Raw genomic sequence first — 18801 nt, 5'->3', positions numbered from 1 at the left:
TTTGCTTTTTTAAATTGTGTCCATTTAATATGTGTCAAGGAATCCTAATATGTACGTGGGCTGTAGGCTATTTTTTGACTCATTTCATTCACTATTATGAGTCGAATTAATAAAATAACGCCAATGTTTTGTTAATTTGATAGGCTGCAGTTTATAATTTAATCTATAAAATAGTCAGTCAGTCCTCAAGATAAGCAGTGTCTTCGATTAAGATGCTGTCTTTTCGGTCTCATGGACTTTACAGGAATGATAATATGAATTAATTCCTTGCCATGTTTATGTATGTAATATTGGCTTTGAATTGCATTCCATAGTTGCATTTCTGTTAAACAGAGAAGCTAGAATCACTGCTCTTAACTTGATGCTCTGTGCAATATATGAAACTACTGAGCAGGCCCACTTACCCTTGATTGTAGATCCAAGTGCAAGAGGAAAATATAGTCACCATAAAAGTGATTAAGAAGAGAGAGTATAACACTGATTGCAGGCTTCAGTCACAAAATCTTATGGTAGGAAGTTCACAATTAATGACTGTGATTCTAGTATATGTACGTAAAACAGAAGAGATATATAGGCACGGCACTGGTCTGCAGAGATTTGAAGAAAAAAACAGCAACAGTGATACGGACAGATGAGTCATCCTTCACCATATTCTGAACAAGTGAGCGAGTGCACGTGTGGTGTACACAAGAGATGAAACATTTCTCTCATACCCACACCAATGCCTCATCCACAGGGCACAAGGAGTCACTGAACAGTTTCATGAGTATGAAGATGGTTTAGATCATACACTAGTCATTAAGTCATATGCTAGGCACCAGATCTCCACCTAGCTGCCCCTCGCCCCCACCCAAGAATATTCATTCACCCAACCTTGTGCTTTGTGGCTTGAGGCAGTGCCGTGACTAATGACCTGACTATTCATCTTGAGCTATTTTTACTCTGTCTCCTTCAACCACAAGGCCTGCTGGGAGAAATGGAAGCGGTAGAGAGGGTGAGAGATGGAGGAGCAGGGAAAGAGCTGAGCTTTGCAATTTGTCCTCTGTCATTTCTCCCTCCTATTATTTAGTGAGATTTCAATCGTGTTTTTTTCATAGTTCTGTCGTTTTCTCTGTATATAAAAAAAAAAAAAAAAACAGTCCGTTTTGAAACCGGCATCCTTTTACTAAGATGAGTTCGGACATGAATGGCATTTTAAACACTATTCCAGTAAGCAGCCCATTTTTAATGCCAGCTCAGAGTGGTCTGTGTGAAAAAGTGTAGGTGTAAGTGTAGTTTTTGTATGATTGTTTTACATTCATGCTTTACTATTCAGACAAATCCTGATTTAGCTATTGAAATATAGTGTATCTGGAAAATCTGTTTTTATTTCTGTCACACACACACACTCCTATAATAGAATTGCACTGCAGATTTTCAAGTCTTCACGGTTTGTAAAATGTGATGTTTTTAATACTCCTCACTCTTTCTAGAATTGCGCAGATTCCACACAGATATAAGCATTTTGGATTCAACATGTTTTCATAGAGTGTTCTGTAGTTATAATGATAAATTAAGTGATTTAATACAAGTAAATGGGCCAAAATAAGGCAATAATGATATGTGTTGTTATTGTATATAGCAAGGCGTACTGTAATCGCAACATGATATTTTGTCTGTATTGTCCAGTTTAGCACTGTGCAGTTTATTACAGATATTTATACCTCTGCACTGTAGAATTCTTGACTCTGACTGGTCAGAAGGTGTGGATTAATTTTTGTGTAATTAAAATTGCAGCTTTACATTAATGTGCTCATTTTAATGTTATCATTTCATAGGGACTTGTATATCTGTCATAGACATAAATGTGTTAATATGATTAAGTTTCCTGTAATGAGTCATGAAACACAACACTACATTTTCTCAGAGGTGTTTGTGTCGCACATCATAAAAGACAATGTTAGCATCCGTTAATTTTAATTGTAGGAGAAAACTGGTTAATTTTGAGCTTTTCGTCTTCCAGGTTTAAAATCTACATCATGACCTCAGGCGGTGATGTGGCAATATACAATTTTTTTTTTTTATTTTTTTTTGTCGTCGTATTAACCTTAGAGGGGAAAAAAAGAGAAATTAGTAAAGTAACTACCAGGGTAACTGCTGTTTACACCATGCTTTCTAATCAAATTTACATTTGTAGCATTTAGCAGACACACTTACCTAGAGTGACTTTGTAGTCTCTATCAAACACACATGTTCATGCTTGTTCAATAGGTGAGAGTCTAAGAATATCTAAGTTTTGTTTGTTTTGCATGTGCCCTGTTTGGATTATTTCGCTTTTTGATTCCCTCACCTTCAACGTTTTCAGTTTTGGACTCTTGGATACTGTTTTTTTTTTTTTGCTGCCTGATGCTTGTTTGGCTGTCGGCCTGCTGCCAGCCCCCCTCCCCCGTTCTGTCCACCATTTTCGGCTCGGCTGGTGAGTGAGTTAACGCTCTCTGTATCAGTTGTGCTGATTGTTTACTGCTTCCTGTTTGGATGGGTTACCATCCTCTTGGTGAGCTGTATATTGGTGATGTGATAGTCAGGGTCTGGCTAACGTGGGATCGCTGGTGGTCTGTATCATATCTGTCAGCATAATTATGCCTCAGGCAGTTGCTCCTTTTCTGCATCATTATTGGTGATAAAACTGAAATGGAGATTGCATACTCACCATCCCAACTCGGGGCTTTAAAATACCGTCTGTGTCTTGATTCTGCGACATATGAGTACTGTTAGACACTTTGAATTACTCGTCGTCCGCGATATACACACCGCTCATCCAGAGTATCTCTGAACACTCACTACTCTATACCTGGTACTATCCCATGCATCTGGTCTAACAACAAGGCGCGGCCTAAGTCCAAGTCACCATCTACTGACTGCAGGATGCGCCAATCGCTGATATGTCTCAACCGCAATGTACAGCACTATAATTCAACGATCAACCCTGTTGTTTTACATAGTGATTTTGCTCTTTTGAATTGCTGCTCCATCTTGCCTCAGAACTCAACAAAATAATCACTGACAAAAACCTGGATATGTTACTACTCGTCGAAACCTGGCAAGTACCCAGTGATTACTTGCTGCTGAACCTACTTACACCAGTTGGATATAAACAACTGTCCAGACCATAGCTTCATGGCAAGGGGGGTGGCCTTGCTGTCATCTGTCAATGATTTGCATCTCACCCAGCTTGACATTCACAACACTAATACATTTGTACACATGTTATTGAAAACTGGTTTTCATTGTCCTCTCACAGTTATTCTACTATATCGTCCTCCTAAGGCTCAATCTGCTTTTTTTCCAAACTCAGTGAACTGCTAACTCTTGCCTGCGCTTCGTCATCACGTGTCCTCATGTTTTTTTATTTATGTGGATACAGTGTGCTTTAACTCCTCTAAACTACTGTCTGTTTTTGTTTCAATTTGACTCAACATGTGACTTTTTCTACTCACACCCATGGTCATACTCTTGATTTAATCTGTACATCTGGGTTTGATATTACTTCAATCTCCTCTCCTCAATGTCTTCAGTCTACATGCTCTAAAGAAATGCAGTAACAAAATGATATCCTGTTGGGACATTAAAAGTGGATGCCACATTACTCTCTGCTTCCACTGCTTCCTCTACAATTTCTGATGTTTTTGACATCTCCTGTCCTTCAGTGATGCTCTCAAAATACCACTCTGTTATTTCTGATATTTTGCATAAGCATGCTCCTATTAAGACTAGTCCTGTCCCGTCCTCCCACACTTCCCCCCGGTATACACCTGAGCTCCGGGCCTTAAAAGTCATTAGTAGACGACTCGAGCGGCTTTATAGGAAAACCGGTCTCACTGCTTACCATCAAGCTCTCATTGATCACCTCAACCAATACAAAATTGCTCTGAACTCTGCGGTCCAACAATGTTTCCACAATGATCAATAAAGCAAGCAATAGGCCTAAGGTTTTGTTTGACACAGTCAATAAGCTCACGAAGCCTCCAGCTCACGATGTTCACACATATGAAGAGTTCTGTTGCGCTTACCTGAATTATTACCAGGAAAAGTGGAATGCTGTTTGCCAGAGTTTTATAGGCAAGGCCTCAGATTTTTTCAGATACATTTCTCCTCAAATTCTGTAATTCTGTCCTTTCTGCACCTATTTCTCACTTCGTAAACAGATCTTTAGCTTCTGCTTTCCTTCTACCACTTAAAACTGCGGCAGTGACTCCAGTTCTTAAAAAACCTAACTTGGACCTGCTGTTCTTTCAAATTTCTGCCCTATCTCCAACTTACCGTTTATTTCCAAAATTCTGGGAAGTATTGTTGCCTCCCAGCTCCAATCTTTCCTTGTACAAAATAATCTCTTTGACTCCTTTCAATCTGGCTTTCGTCCTCTTCATAGTACTGAAACGGCCCTCGTAAGGGTTGTCAATGACCTATTACACTCTAGTGACTCCGGTTCTCTTTCTATTCTTCTATTACCTGAACTTAGTTCTGATTTTGATATTGTCTGTCATGACTTACTTCTTTCCTGCCTCTCGGATATCGGCGTCATGGGTGCTACTCTTTTTATATGTGTATGTGTGTGTATGTGTGTGTATATATGTATATATATATATATATATATATATATATATATATATATATATATATATATAATGTATGTATGTATGTATATATGTATATATGTATATATGTGTGTATATGTGTATGTGTATGTATATATATATATATATATATATATATATATATATATATATATATATATATATATATATATATACACACACACACACACACACACACACACACACACACACACACACACACACACACACACACACACACTGACTGTGTCAACTTATTCACCGCCATGGTTTCACTTACCACTGCCGAGGGCATTCACATCTATAGAGCTTGCAGATCTACTCCCACTCCCCAAACTGGACCACTATGAGCATGTGTCAATGAAATAAAAGGATGGTTTAACTCCAACTTTTTAAAATTGAACATGATTGAGATTAAAACTGAGATCGGTATTATTGGAGCACTAACACTTACTAAAAATATCCTTTATGACCTTACTTGTGACATTGATAGTACGCTCATTAAACCATCTAGTACTGTAAAACAAAATTTGGCATCATCTTTGATCCGTCCCTTCATTAGCTTCAAAGACGCTGAAACACTGGTTAATACATTTATATCCTCACGTCTTGACTATTGCAGTGCACTCCTCACTGGTTTACCTGCTAATTCTATTGCTATGTTGCAATATATTCAAAACTCTGCCACTAGACTTCTTACACCTAACAAGCGCTCAGCTCATATTACTCCAATCCTATCTGAACTGCATTGGCTAACGGTTTCATTTAGCAATAAATAAAATAATCCTGCTTACATTTAAATCACTTCACGGTTTGGCACCTTGCTATCTTAGTGAACTGTTTCTCCCCTACAGCCCGACTTTCTGTGTTTGAATGTTCATTGTTTTTCACATTTTGTGTTTGTCCATGATTGTTCATTGTTTAAGTATTATTGTATTGCTATTGTGAAGCATCCTTTAGTTCTGGAAAGGCACTATATAAATTAAACATATTACTATTAATACCATCATGCTAAAACACAGTTAAAGGGAGGTTGGTACAGCAAGGAATGCTATCAAATAAATTCATTATTAATAAATAATGCTAATTTATTCATAACTTATTTATTATCCATTGATAATTTATAGCAGGAAATAACTTGGCTTGCAGAAGTTCCACAACATTAAATGTGACTATAAACAGATTTTTAAAAAGTATGTCATTCATACTGTAAATTGTAATCATTGACCAATTGTTGCTCCATGTCGGGCCACATCCCACAATCCTGCCACTTTACGATTTGAGCCGGATGAAATACTGTTAGAGCTCTTAAACTACATCAGATGTAGATGCCCATGAGGATCCAGTATACACACTGTAAACAGACAGACTGGGAATTGTGGAGACTTCTGGGCCCTTGTGTGTGGATTGCTGAGATAGCTGGATTGGATTGTTAGAAGATTTGACATGATCCAGTTTTCTGTTCCTCAAAGCTGTTGTCAGACTTGTTGCCAGTACAACAAATCCATGAGCTAAAACACACTCATGCACAGGCTTGTCCAAGGTAAACAAGAGACATTCTCTGTGAAGGAAGTTTGTCCCAGCAGTGGCTGCTCCATTCCTACCCAATTTAAGCAGACACAACAATTAAAAGAAGAGTAGCAGTACAGCCGTTATGAAATTTCAAATACTGTTTTGGAAAATGTTCAGTTTGCTTATAGAATGGTACCATTTTAATTGGGATGAAATTGTGTGTCTCCAGTACATTGAAGCCACACATAAGTAATACTCTGTGTTTGTGTCTTAACAACAATGCAGACACCAGCTAATCAAAAGAAAAAAGATCACAGCATGAAGATGCTTCCTGGTACTACTGATTAATTGTAGTAGCTGGAGTAATGCTTTTTTGTTCTTATAATGTTGTTATACTTTAATTTCGACTGTTCATCCGTTTGGACCCAGTATTGGCTCTGACATTGGAAAAAAAAAAAAACCTTGTATAATTTTTGATGAGAGTAGGCCAATGATACAGTGTACATAAAACTAACAATTAACAATGTATTGATTTACTTATATCATCTTTCTGCCAGCTTTCATTCTGCAGTCCAGATGTATTTGCTGTATTGCCTTTGAGTTCTTATAACCTTCTAATAGAAGCACTTAGAGTTGAGCTTTATCTATCACCGTTCTAATAAGCCATTCTCATGGAATTCTGAGTACCAGTATATCCAGTCAACAAGGAAGGGAGCACAGTTATATCAGACATCGATAAACCCACTTAACACATTAGGAGCGATTACAATTAGGTCTTGCAAAAGTGGAGCTCTGGTTGGGAAAAAAAAAACCCTGATTCAGAGGCAATTAAAATTTGTTACTAATTTTAATTTATAAAGCTACAATGGTACTACACATGCCTCCACACCACACTCTTAGGGGAAGGATGGTTCTGCAATTGTTCTTTCATTGTTTACATACAACTTTAATGCTTTCCCCACAAACTGAAGAACCACTGAGCGCTTGAGATTTAGCTCTGTTTTTCAGACTGTTTTTCTCTATATTTATAAGACTATTTTCTTTTTATCACACCTTATATTGGTACAAAAGCATCAGCTGCTACTTTTCTTTCTGCAATTTTTAGCAGTGACCTATAAGTCTGCCCTTTAGTGTTGTTTTTTCATTGCTGTGATGTGCTCAGATAGCAGCTCTCTCTTTTGTTCCATATCCATTACCCTGAAGAGCTGTCCATGGTGCTGCTCAATTTTTTCTCGTCACTGCATCCTTCTACAGCATTTCACAAACGGTTTTGCTGTATTTAATCATCAGTCACATGTTATTTACTATAGTGTTTTTATTGAATCATGAAGAATATTATAATTAGAACTGAACTGCCCTTATGCCACTTTTTGTGAGTAAATCACAATGTGACAGTTTAGTTTGGATGTTGTATCCTGAATGCAACTACCTTTTAAATCAGGAAGTTGAAAGACGCTCATTTGCTCATTAAAACAGATTTTCTTGTTTCATCCTTCCTGTGCTCTGTTCTCATGGAATAGATGCTGGGGAAGTTTCAGCCTGTCACAGTGATGTGCACTTACATTGTCTGACTATAATTTATTGGCTCAATGAAAGGATAACGGGTGAAGGGATCAATAAAACCGCATGGGGGTAGAGGGGTGGATGAAGGCTTGGGTTGGTACCAGGCACATGAATCTCACGGATGGAGTGCAAGCTGACTGGGTCTCTTAGTCCAAGGGCCACACGTTAATTAACTCAGCTTTCATTACCTTAATTACTAGACTGGATTACTGCTGTACAGGAAATTAATATCACATACGTCTTCCTGTTCTCTCCTCCAAGCTGAAATCGAGAATATCCACCATCTGTCCTATGAATGGTGCTGGAGCAAAACAAGTATAAAGCCGAACCTGTTAGATGCTAGCAAATCATAACTAGCATTTTCTAAATATGTTCATAATGCAGTAATGTAATCTCCATAAACCATTTATATTCATAGGGAAAAGAAACCTAGTGAAATTGATTAACTAATAGTTATATAGATGCGGTAGAGGCAGTAGATTTTTCATCACAGGGGAGCAAATATTTTAATACAGAGGTCACCCCAAGAAATTAATACGATCCGAACAGGGCTCGCAAATACTTTTCACTGGCTTTGTAGTTGGTGAATCAGCATTGCCCTTTTCAGTTGAAAATCAGAAATAGCCAGCTCTTTACTCCTACCACATAAACTAAAATGACCTCTCTTCTATTTACTTAGCCTCTGTGGAGCAAAACTCCATCAACCTAGCATGTTTGTATACTATATATTCATCACGTGTATATATACACCATATATTCATTATGTACCTACAATAAACCTTCCACTGAGAAGTCATTTCAAACTACAATCACAAACTAAATAGCTTCTAAATGACAAAAAAAATACCATTGGATTTAAAGCAATTGCATATTTCTGAAAGTATCAAAAGTGAATAAAATAATTTCCAAGTTATCTATAAGCATTTAAAATATTTAAAGATTCAATTTTCGTATCAAATATAAAATCCATTTAACAATGTACTTAAAAGCGAATTCTGTATTTTAAGAAATTAAACTTAATTTGAACTAAAAGTTCACTATAGGGCCAATAGTTTCATAATGTATGTGCTTGTTGAACATCCTGTTCCAGATTTAGTTCCCCTTTGCTGTTATAATATACTCCACTCTTCTGGGAAGGCTTTCCACTAGATTTTGCAGTGTGGCTGTGGGGATTTGTGTTCAGTCAGCCACAAGAGCATTAGTGAGGTCAGGTGAGGAGGTCTGGTGCACAGTCAGCATTTCAGTTCATCCAAAAGTGTTCAATGGGGTTGAGGTCAGGGTTTGTGCAGGAATCTCGAGTTCTTACACTCTAGCACTGGCAAACCATGTCTTAATGGACTTTGCTTTGTGCACAGGGGCATTGTCATGCTGGAACACGTTTGGGCCTCTTTCTATAGTTCCAGAGAAGGGAAATTGTAATGCGACAGCATTGAAAGACATTCTAGACAATTGTTTGCTTCAGACTTTATGGCAACAGTATTGATAAGAACCACGTATGGGTGTGACGGTCAGGTGTCCACATACTTTTGGCCACACAGTGTATATTTACATTAATATATTTAGATTTATATATTGAAAGTGTACTATAATATACAATAATTAAAAAAACACAATGTCACATTGTTTATGATGTTCAGTGCTAAACAAGAGAAAGCAGCAGGACTCTTGCGTTAAAAAACAAAAAAAAACAAAAACGGTATTTAATCACTTTCTAATTATCATCAACAATAACAGTTTTTTGTAAACTGTTAGATGTGACACTTTGTTGTAGGGCTGTTTAATCTTTTTTTTTGGTCAAATACTTTGTTCTTTTTTTCTTTTTTAACCAAATGCTGAAAGAGCCACTTTGGGCTATTTTGACAATTGACATCCCTAATATATATAGTAAACCGATGTGAATACTTGTCCACCTAACTAATGTTAGCTAAATCGAACATACGCTGATAAATGTTATTTCACATGAATGAACTTTAAAATATTCTCCATTTACAGTGACAGTAAGCGAGAGCGCTTTAGATTGGGGGAAGGGTGCAGGGCTTCCAGGAAGTGTCTGTTAATATTGGAGAGTTCAAAACAGATGCACAGATCATTCCAGATTCACATGTCGATTTGCTCATCTCTCGTTTTTATTTGTGAGCCAAATACCGTGGAGCTCCTATGCAAAATGCATAATGGTTGGCAGGTCTGGTGAATATATTTTAGCATATTTTAATTAAACACCCAATTTGTTATTATAATTACAAACATGCACATTGAAATAAAATAAAATTAATAAAAACAGTTAATTTGATGTTAGCAGGAAGTTAAAGCTTTCCACACCTATGTGTACTAACAGCAGATTTTCACAGAACTATAAGAAAAAAAAATGCTCACTCACAATTCTCATAGAGATACAGAAGCCCAAACAATCACTGCTAATGGTGTGTGTGTGTGTGTGTGTGTGTGTGTGTGTGTGTGTGTGTGTGTGTGTGTGTGTGTGACCATGCTGTCAATATGAGATAAGGAGCACTCCTCAGTGGCTTTACAGAGAAAATTGTTACTTTGTCATGGTCTGCTGCACCTTATAGGGCACTGTTAGCAGTCAGACAGCAGGCTGTTTAAGAAGCATTTTAACTTCATCCTTTGATCTGTTATTTAGGTTTTTTTGTTTGTTTGTTTTACCAGAATCTTTTCTATTTTATTTAAGTCAATTTGTACTGTCATCTCTTCTATATATACTATATGGTCAAAAGTATGTAGGTACTTGGCCATAACACTCATACAAGGGTCTTCCCCAAGCTATTGCCACAAATTTGGACACAATTGTATAGGATCTGTTTGTATGCAAGATTACCCTTCACTAGAACTATGGGCCCAAACATGATCCAGCATAACAATGCCTTTGTGTACAAAATAAAGTCCATAAATACATGGTTTGTCCATGTTGGTGTGGAAGAACTTGAGTGGCCTGCACAGATCCCTGACCTCAACCCCACTTAACACTTTTGGGGTGAAATGGAACACCAACTTTGTGCCAGGTCTTCTTACCGGACATCAGTGCCCAACCTCTTTTGCTAAATAGCGTACCTTTAGGGGCATGGGGCTTCATAATATACGACGTACAGGACTAAAAAAGTGCAAATAGTGACAGAGTGTATGCTATAGTGCTTTGCGGCTCTGGCACATGATGAACAAATAAGGAAGTCCTCAGTAATGATTAAAGTAATGTTGCTTAACTTTAACATGGACTTAACTGATGTGTTAAATAAAATTGTTGCTGACTGTTCTGCCTCGTATCCTGTTTTTAACGCGTTTTGTTTCCCATTCAGCCACTCGGATTAATCCATTTTAATGTTGTCTTGCAGCAATTTTTAAGCAGAAAAAAATGCGACTGAGAGATAACCGTAATTCAAATCAATATCAGTTTCTTGTTGCAGGTGATGTCTCAACACTTCTTTTGCCTCACACTGATCTGCTCTTGAACTAATAGTGAATAGAGGCTCAGGCAAACACATGGCTGGCTCTGCTTTTTATAAGGAACTGAAAACATAGATCTAGAAAAAGATAGTATTTATTTAGCTTATATATTTTATTTATTTTATATATTTTATTTATCAGCGGTTTGTGCTCTTACATGAGTGCCCTGATACCTAATACAGGTGTACTTTTAGAAATTCACCTAGATAATATCATATTTAGAGAGGGTGGGAGAGAGAGTATAGTTGAACTGATGCAGGTGATGACACAAATTTTGATTAAACAGTAGGGGTGCATCAATACTGATACTGTTATTGGGTATCAGTACTCGTAGTTGTGAAAAATGGTCAGACACCAACATCTGATAAGACATACCACTGTGTGAAGTAAATCTAGTATATGCTGTGGCACTAATGAACAGATGACACAGAATGAACGCAACCTCTCATGAATATTTCATGATTTATGATCAATCAAAGCAGTCTGCAAACTGTACTCACTTAAAGTATCAAGAGAAGGCACTACAGTATCGTCTTACAATCCAAGAAACCTTATAAAATATCTCATGAACTTTAAGCAGGATCTTTAATGGAGAGTGTGAGGGCAGCCATCCTGAGCATGCAAAGCAGTAATTAAATTTAGCCTCAGTGTACTTTTACGGCTACAATTCAACGTATAGTAGTTTGGTCTGTGAGCAGATTTCTTTTGCTGTCAAACAGAAATAAGTGCTCAGTCAAATTTATCCTGCTGCTGCAGAGAATCACTTTGCTCACACACAGAAACTGTAAGCACTCTGAATTATGCTGCTCTCGTGCAAATCTGTTTTTTCGTGTTTGGAAAGTGTGCGTCTGCTCAAGTTCATCCTGCTTGCTTGCTGACTTTTTTAAAAAAATTTTTTACCTAGACAACCTTGATTTTCACTACAACAACACATCAGCCAATCCGGATGGGTTACAAGCTTTTACCAGTGAAATTCTTGCTACTCCCCTGTATTCTCATTGGTAGAGGAAAACTAAAGAGAAGGCCTTTCCACTCTGACTCCATATTAGTACAAGTAAGATCAAAACATAGAAAAGGTCAATCAAATTCCATTTTGAGATTTTGCATGAAAAGTATTGCAATAATGCTGTCTGTGAGGCAGTGGTCTTAACAAACCATTTAGGCATCACTCACTCCATCCTCCAGCTGGGATCTGATTAAAGCTACTAATTAAAACAGCAATCTATCTTATACAATTTAAATTGCTCAGTGGTTAGCACAATTGCCTCCGGTTTCCTCCCTCAGTCCAAAGACATGCACTGCAGGCTGATTGCCTTCTCTAAATTGTCTGGTGTGTGTGTGTGTGTGTGTGTGGGTGTGTGTGTGTGTGCGTGTGTGTGATTTTATCTTGTGAAGGGTTGGCACCCTGTCCAGGGTGTCCCCTGCCATGTGCCCAGAGGTCCCTGGGATAGGCTCCAGGCTCCCCCACAACCCTGTGTAGGAAAACAGAAAACTGATGTATGGATAGAATTTAGCTGCAATAATTTCTAAATCATATTAAACTGACTTCTGACAGTTGATGACTTCTGGCAGTGTTATAGCACTGAAAAATGGTGAGTGAGGAAAATGACATCTGACTGTGGTGTGAAAGCACTTTGTAAGATGTTTGTGTGCAGACTGTCCAAATGTGAGCAAAGCAGATTGGTGGAGGAGCAGAATAACCCCATGTTTTACACCCGAAGAACTGTTCAGAAGTTTTTTGTTTTTTTTACATCATGTAGCTGCATGCTGAGCATTTACTTTAAGGTTTGTTAATCCAGTGAGACTTTTTTCAGAAAGTGAGCAACAAATAAAATTCAAGCAAAAAATACACTTTCAATGCACAGCAGTAGTGCTGCCTTTGTCGGATGTAAAAGGCTGCATTAGTTATTGTGAGTTTTGGACTTGGTGCTGATAAACTGCTTACACTGTGTCTATGTATGATTTTGTGCTGCAGTAGGATAGGTTGATATGTATTGTGTGTGTATGTGTACAAGGAAATATGCATGAGAGCAATGGAAATTCAGCTCAGAGCTTAAAATATCATGCTTTTAACTTTTGGCAGTGCATAATGCCATGTGATCAGCAAACTCAAACAGGCACTCAGGTAAGGGCTTATTTTATAGAGTTTGAATGAGGTCATGTTATAGAATTGTGTTTCTAACATCAGGTATTTCAAAACAAAGGTATTGTAGCTTTTTTAAAGCTATTTCTATTCCATTATCTGTTTCTGATGCCTCTGTAAATTAGAGAATATATTAATGCATGCGAGTGCGTACTGACGACATACCACGGTCAGTAATTTTGCCTCCAACATCCGCTTCACCTCTTTAAGTCCAGCTCTTTTGGTACTTCCTGTTGCAATGGCCAATCTCCATGGCAACACAGTGGGGATTTCTACATCTTCGAATGCTTCTGTCTGAGAGTAATCAGTGGGAAGGATACTTAGTGACTCTGGTTCAAATGTCCCTATAGATGCCGTTTGTTCATTCATTCAATCATTCGTTTATTTACTCATTTGCATGCAGTTTTTGCATCATAGTCTTTATGGTCTGTAGTGATTTTGATGCAGTTTCATCGAGGCCTGAGAATACCGCACAGATTATTAATTCACTGCCCAAAATAAAGCTGTATATCATTGTAATGCTACATACAGCAGGTTTACTTGGACATTTCTGTGTTATTTTTAGATTACTGTCACAGCCGAAAGATTGAATGCAAAAGCTTGGCGTGTTTTTGCAGATACTGAGCTTATTGTCATTGTATACACATCTGATAGATTGCATCAAGATAGAATGCTTCAATCTTTCTTTACCATGTATCAGAGCTCAGAGTATCGGCTGATACCTCGTTCTAATCTGAAATTGACGTCGTCATTGCACCCAGGCTTAAAACTCTTTTTAAACAGGTTGTGTCTATTTACCTGTAAGAACTGCCATGGCAGCCAACATTGCACACGTTCATGACTTAACATATGAATTGGATTGGAAAATATATTCAACAAATTCAAAAGAAATTCAATCTGATATTGCTATTTCATTTCTATAATTTCGATATCATCATGCCCTATTCCTGGGTAAAGGCTAGTTTACATTCAGAATGGTCTCAGTTCTTTGTGGCATGGATTCCACAAAATATATCCTTTGAGATTCTGGTCCATGTTAACATGACTGCATCACATAATTGCTGCAGACATTTCTCCCATTCTACCACATCCCAAAAATGCTCTATTGGATTCAGATCTGGTGACTTTGGAGGCTCATTGTCATGTTTATGGAACCAGTCTGAGATGTGACATGATGCATCGTCATACTGGAAGTAGGCAATAGAAGGTGGGTAAATTGTGGCCATGGTCTGTGTAGCCATAGGCTGTGGCATTCAAACAATAATCTGGTGTTTAACTGGTATTAATAGTGCCCAGTTTTTGCCAAGAAATTGATCCCCACACCATTATACCACCACTACCATTCTGAAATGTTAAGGCCAGTTGGGCCTGTGGATTCATGCTGTTGATGCCAAATTCTGACCCAGCCATCTGCATGTTGCAGCAGAAATTTTGATTCATCAGACCAGGCAACATTTTTCCAGTTTTCACCTGTCTAGTTTTGGTCAGGCTGTGACCACAGTAGCTTCAGATTCGTGTTCTTGGTTTTCTACTGTTGTAGCCCATCCCACACAAGGTTCAGTATGTTGTGCATTCGTGTGATGCTTATCTGCTCACCACAGTTGTAAAGAGTAGTGGAATTACCATACTCTTCTCCACTGACCTTTCCAACAAGGCATTTCAATTCAGCTTGATTTGTACAGCGCTTTCCGCCCGCAAACCTGCCTCTCACCAAATGTTTTTGTTTTTTTTCACTACTCTGTAATCCCAGGAAATCAGCAGGTTGTGAAATACTGAAAACATCAATACAACCTGTCTAGTACAAACAAAATCAGAGATCACTTTTTTTCCTCTCATTTTGATGTTTGATGAGAATTTTATCTGAAGCTGTTGACCTGTAGCTGCATGATTTTATGTATTGTGCTGCTTCCACATGATCGGATAACTGTATGAAAGAGCAGGTGAAATATAAAGTGAGCTATAAGTGTATATCATTGTGTATGTATGTGTGTGTGTGTGTGTGTGTGTGTGTGTGTGTGTGTGTTGTAGGATACAGCAGGACAGGAGCGTTATAGGACCATTACGACGGCCTACTACCGCGGAGCCATGGGCTTCATACTCATGTATGACATTACCAATGAGGAGTCTTTCGGAGCGGTGCAGGACTGGTGAGTCTCAGATCCAGTTCTTTCTGTAACAGATTGCGTGTATGTGTGTGTGTGTGTGTGTATGTGTGTGTCGTTGTCAGGAGAAAAAGTGCTGTATATTTTATGGAAGTGAATGACTCATCGTCTGCTGAGAGCAAACCTTTCTCCTAATAAAACGTCAGTGACAGCACTGAGACAGATGAATAAAAACTTTTCTCTGATCCAGAACAGTGGGAAAAAACATCTTAATTAGCACAAGTGGTGAGAAGTGTAAATATTAGCTGGTAATGTAGGTAGTAAAATGGCTTATAGTATCAGCATCATTAAACTATGAGATCAGCATTTAAAGAAGATTTCAAATGACTTCCTTTGTGAGTCTGAATAGGAGCCGAATGAGTGTGTGAATGTGTGCAGAAGTCCTTCTTTCATGATCTTTTATCACTGATGCATGTGACCTTTACCTGAACAGAAAAAAGGGAGGTACATGGTTTTGAAGAGCAGCTGGGGTGTTAATATTTAATGGAATGCATTTACATTTCTTGAAGGAGAAAATTCTTCGGACCCAGACAGACCCATCCGGTCGTGCAAGCCTTTATTGATCTTCTTGATGGGTAATTTGGCTGAGGTTAGGGAGCGGATCGTGATTTAATTAGACAGTAGAGAGGCTAATGAGGGGTCTGATGATATGCTGAGGAAGTAGAAGTGACAGATTGAGACAGATTCGCTAACTTAGTGCACAAGCAGCAAAGTTTCTGAAGACCATGCCTCTAGTGCCATAATGAAACTAAGCTCCGTTTGCTCTGTAGTAAGGGTGAGAATATGACAGTACGATATTGATACTAATATAGAACAAAGGTAGACAAATCATGAATCCTTTAGTTAGCTCAGCCCTGTCCCATATTTTAGGGACTTGGCTAAAAAGTGGTAGCAAACATAATGAAATAAAGTATGGTGAGCTGCACTATATGGCTAAAAGTATGTGGACACCTGACCATCACACCCATATATGCTTTTTGAACGTCGACATTCCAGATCTAATCTCCCTTTGACATTATAACAACCTCCACTCTTAATCATCGGCTTGGAGGAATTTCAGCCCATTCCTCAGTACACAACAGCTTCAACTCTGGGATGTTGGTGGGGTTCGTCATATGAACTGCTTGCTTCAGGTCCTTCCACAACATTTCTATAGGATTAAGCTCAGGCTTGGCCATTCCAAAACATTCCAAAACGTTATTTTTCAAAATAAGTAGTGCACACTATACTTATAGCATTGACCATAACATCGTGAAGCAAATTTTGTTTAAATATACATATCAAATAAAAATGTTTGTTTTGTGGAAAGTCAGTAGGGTTTTTTTTTGTAGTTGCCTTGAGCTGTCTTCCGACTTCTCAATGCAACTATAAATGAAAATGAAAATCCTGGACACAAAATCTTTTTGTTCTGATTTCTCCACTCCTGTAGAACATAAAGATCATAATACTTAATGGTGGACTTTGACTAAGGTGGAGTAAGCTCTGCCCCCTTCTTAAAAGGTAACCCACCAGTCATTTAAAGAGGAAGCGTTGTCAATGTTTTCAATGCAAATACAATTTCCCTTGTGAATGAAAAAGCAAAATCACAGGCTGTGATGACTCGTGTGTATGAAGGATAGAAATTATTCGAGAGAAAATACAGAGTTTGTGCTTCTCTGTAGTTCAACAGCTACTTCTGGCCAAAGCAAAGATTATACATGCTGAAACAACATTGTTTAGTGCAATATGTTTTTTTCTACATTTCCTGCATAAGGAAGACACACACACACACACACACACACACACACACACACACACACACACACACACACACACACACACACACACACACACACACACACACACACTAGCTGGCTCCTGGCTGTTGCTATGGTACCAATTACTGAAGCGAGCAGCTTTTTAAAGCTACACGTGAGGAAGGTGTGTACAGAATGTTCAGTAGAGCATGTTTATCTGAAAAGGATCCTCCAGGAGAGGATTGTCGTTGTAAAGAGTTTTAATTTCTCTATGTTGTTTATAATCTAATAATTCATTTGAAATGAATCAACATCTGGCCTGACACCATGTCCTCATATGAAGTCACCTGGTGGCATTTTAAAATTCTACTGCCTTCATGCAGTATGATTTGATTGTGCCTCTTGAGGATCTGTTGATGTTCAGATCTCACAGTGTCTGTAGCTGTAACATCAGTTTATGATGAATGGAATAAAACACACACTGTTGTATTTGTGCTCAGGTCAACCCAGATAAAGACTTACTCCTGGGACAATGCACAAGTCATCCTGGCCGGTAATAAGTGTGATATGGAGGAGGAAAGAGTTGTGTCTGTGGAGAGCGGCAAACTGCTAGCCGAACAGCTCGGTAAGTCCATTCCACCAATCAGCTGTGTTCATCTGACCCAGGAAACCAATCATATGAGGTATTCTTCCCTGGAGATCGTTCAACTGAAATGCCATTAAAAAGTGCTAGGAAACATAAAGTAGCACTAATTAAATAAATAATAATCATTAAATAAGGATTATTAAGCACACATAAATCATTGTGTATGTGAAGTAATTATTGTCTATCATTTTGCAAAATGTCCGAAGGAATTTTGTTGATGTTCCCAGGGTACCAGTGGGAAAACACCCCAAGTGTGTGACCTGAAGCACACCCCACACCCTGAACTATGGAATTTATTACAATGAAATGAACACATATAGAGTTGTGTTGTGGTGGAGGAAAGTATATCCTGTGAGGCAGCTCGTGAAGAGAGCTCTACAGAAAATTAAACACTTTAGGTGAATGTTGAATACCTTTACTGTGAATAAATTAGAGCAGATGAAGTATTTGCTTTCAGCTAACAGCTCAGGCGATAATTAAACACATGTGATTAGATGACACCAAGCACTCATTAACAGCTCCACACATAGTCTCTGCCATCAGCGTGGAGAAAAAATGAAACCAAAATCATTGTCTAAATCCAAGACTAAAGGTGAGAGTTTCATCTTTCCTTAGTTCCTTAATTATGTATAATTTTGTCAAATGTCCATTAAAGTGCTTCTCAAATTATCACCATGTAGGTCAAGTCCCAATGTTGCATACAGAAATGTTACGAATGTTACATAGAGAAAGTGCATTCATGAATGAGGTGCTATATTTAATAAATGCCGTAGAATGTTAGTGAGATTGAGAGAGAGAATGAGAGGGAGTCTGGGAGAGAGCGTGAGAGAGTTAGAGAGAGGCTGAGCGCGAGACAGAGAGAGACAGCGAGGCTGAGCGCGAGACAGAGAGAGACAGCGAGGCTGAGCGCGAGACAGAGACAGTGAGGCTGAGCGCGAGACAGAGAGAGACAGTGAGGCTGAGCGCGAGA

At 38.3% G+C, this 18801-nt stretch overlaps 1 protein-coding gene across 2 annotated transcripts in view; it reads left to right on the top strand.

Moving 5' to 3' along the window:
• LOC108277218 (ras-related protein Rab-3C) overlaps nucleotides 1-18801 on the top strand; it is a 37658-nt gene that overhangs the window by 14971 nt on the left and 3886 nt on the right. For both annotated transcript variants that reach the window (XM_053686858.1, XM_017489747.3), the window contains exons 3-4: nucleotides 15316-15434; nucleotides 17686-17810. In XM_053686858.1, coding sequence (XP_053542833.1) covers nucleotides 15316-15434; nucleotides 17686-17810 — 244 coding nt within the window. The remainder of the gene's footprint in view (nucleotides 1-15315; nucleotides 15435-17685; nucleotides 17811-18801) is intronic.

The sequence above is a fragment of the Ictalurus punctatus genome, chromosome 16 (genome assembly GCF_001660625.3).
Source record: "Ictalurus punctatus breed USDA103 chromosome 16, Coco_2.0, whole genome shotgun sequence".
Classification (NCBI taxonomy): Eukaryota; Metazoa; Chordata; class Actinopteri; order Siluriformes; family Ictaluridae; genus Ictalurus; species Ictalurus punctatus.
Note: the sequence above shows the minus strand (reverse complement) of the source record. Positions and strands in the feature narration are given on the sequence as shown.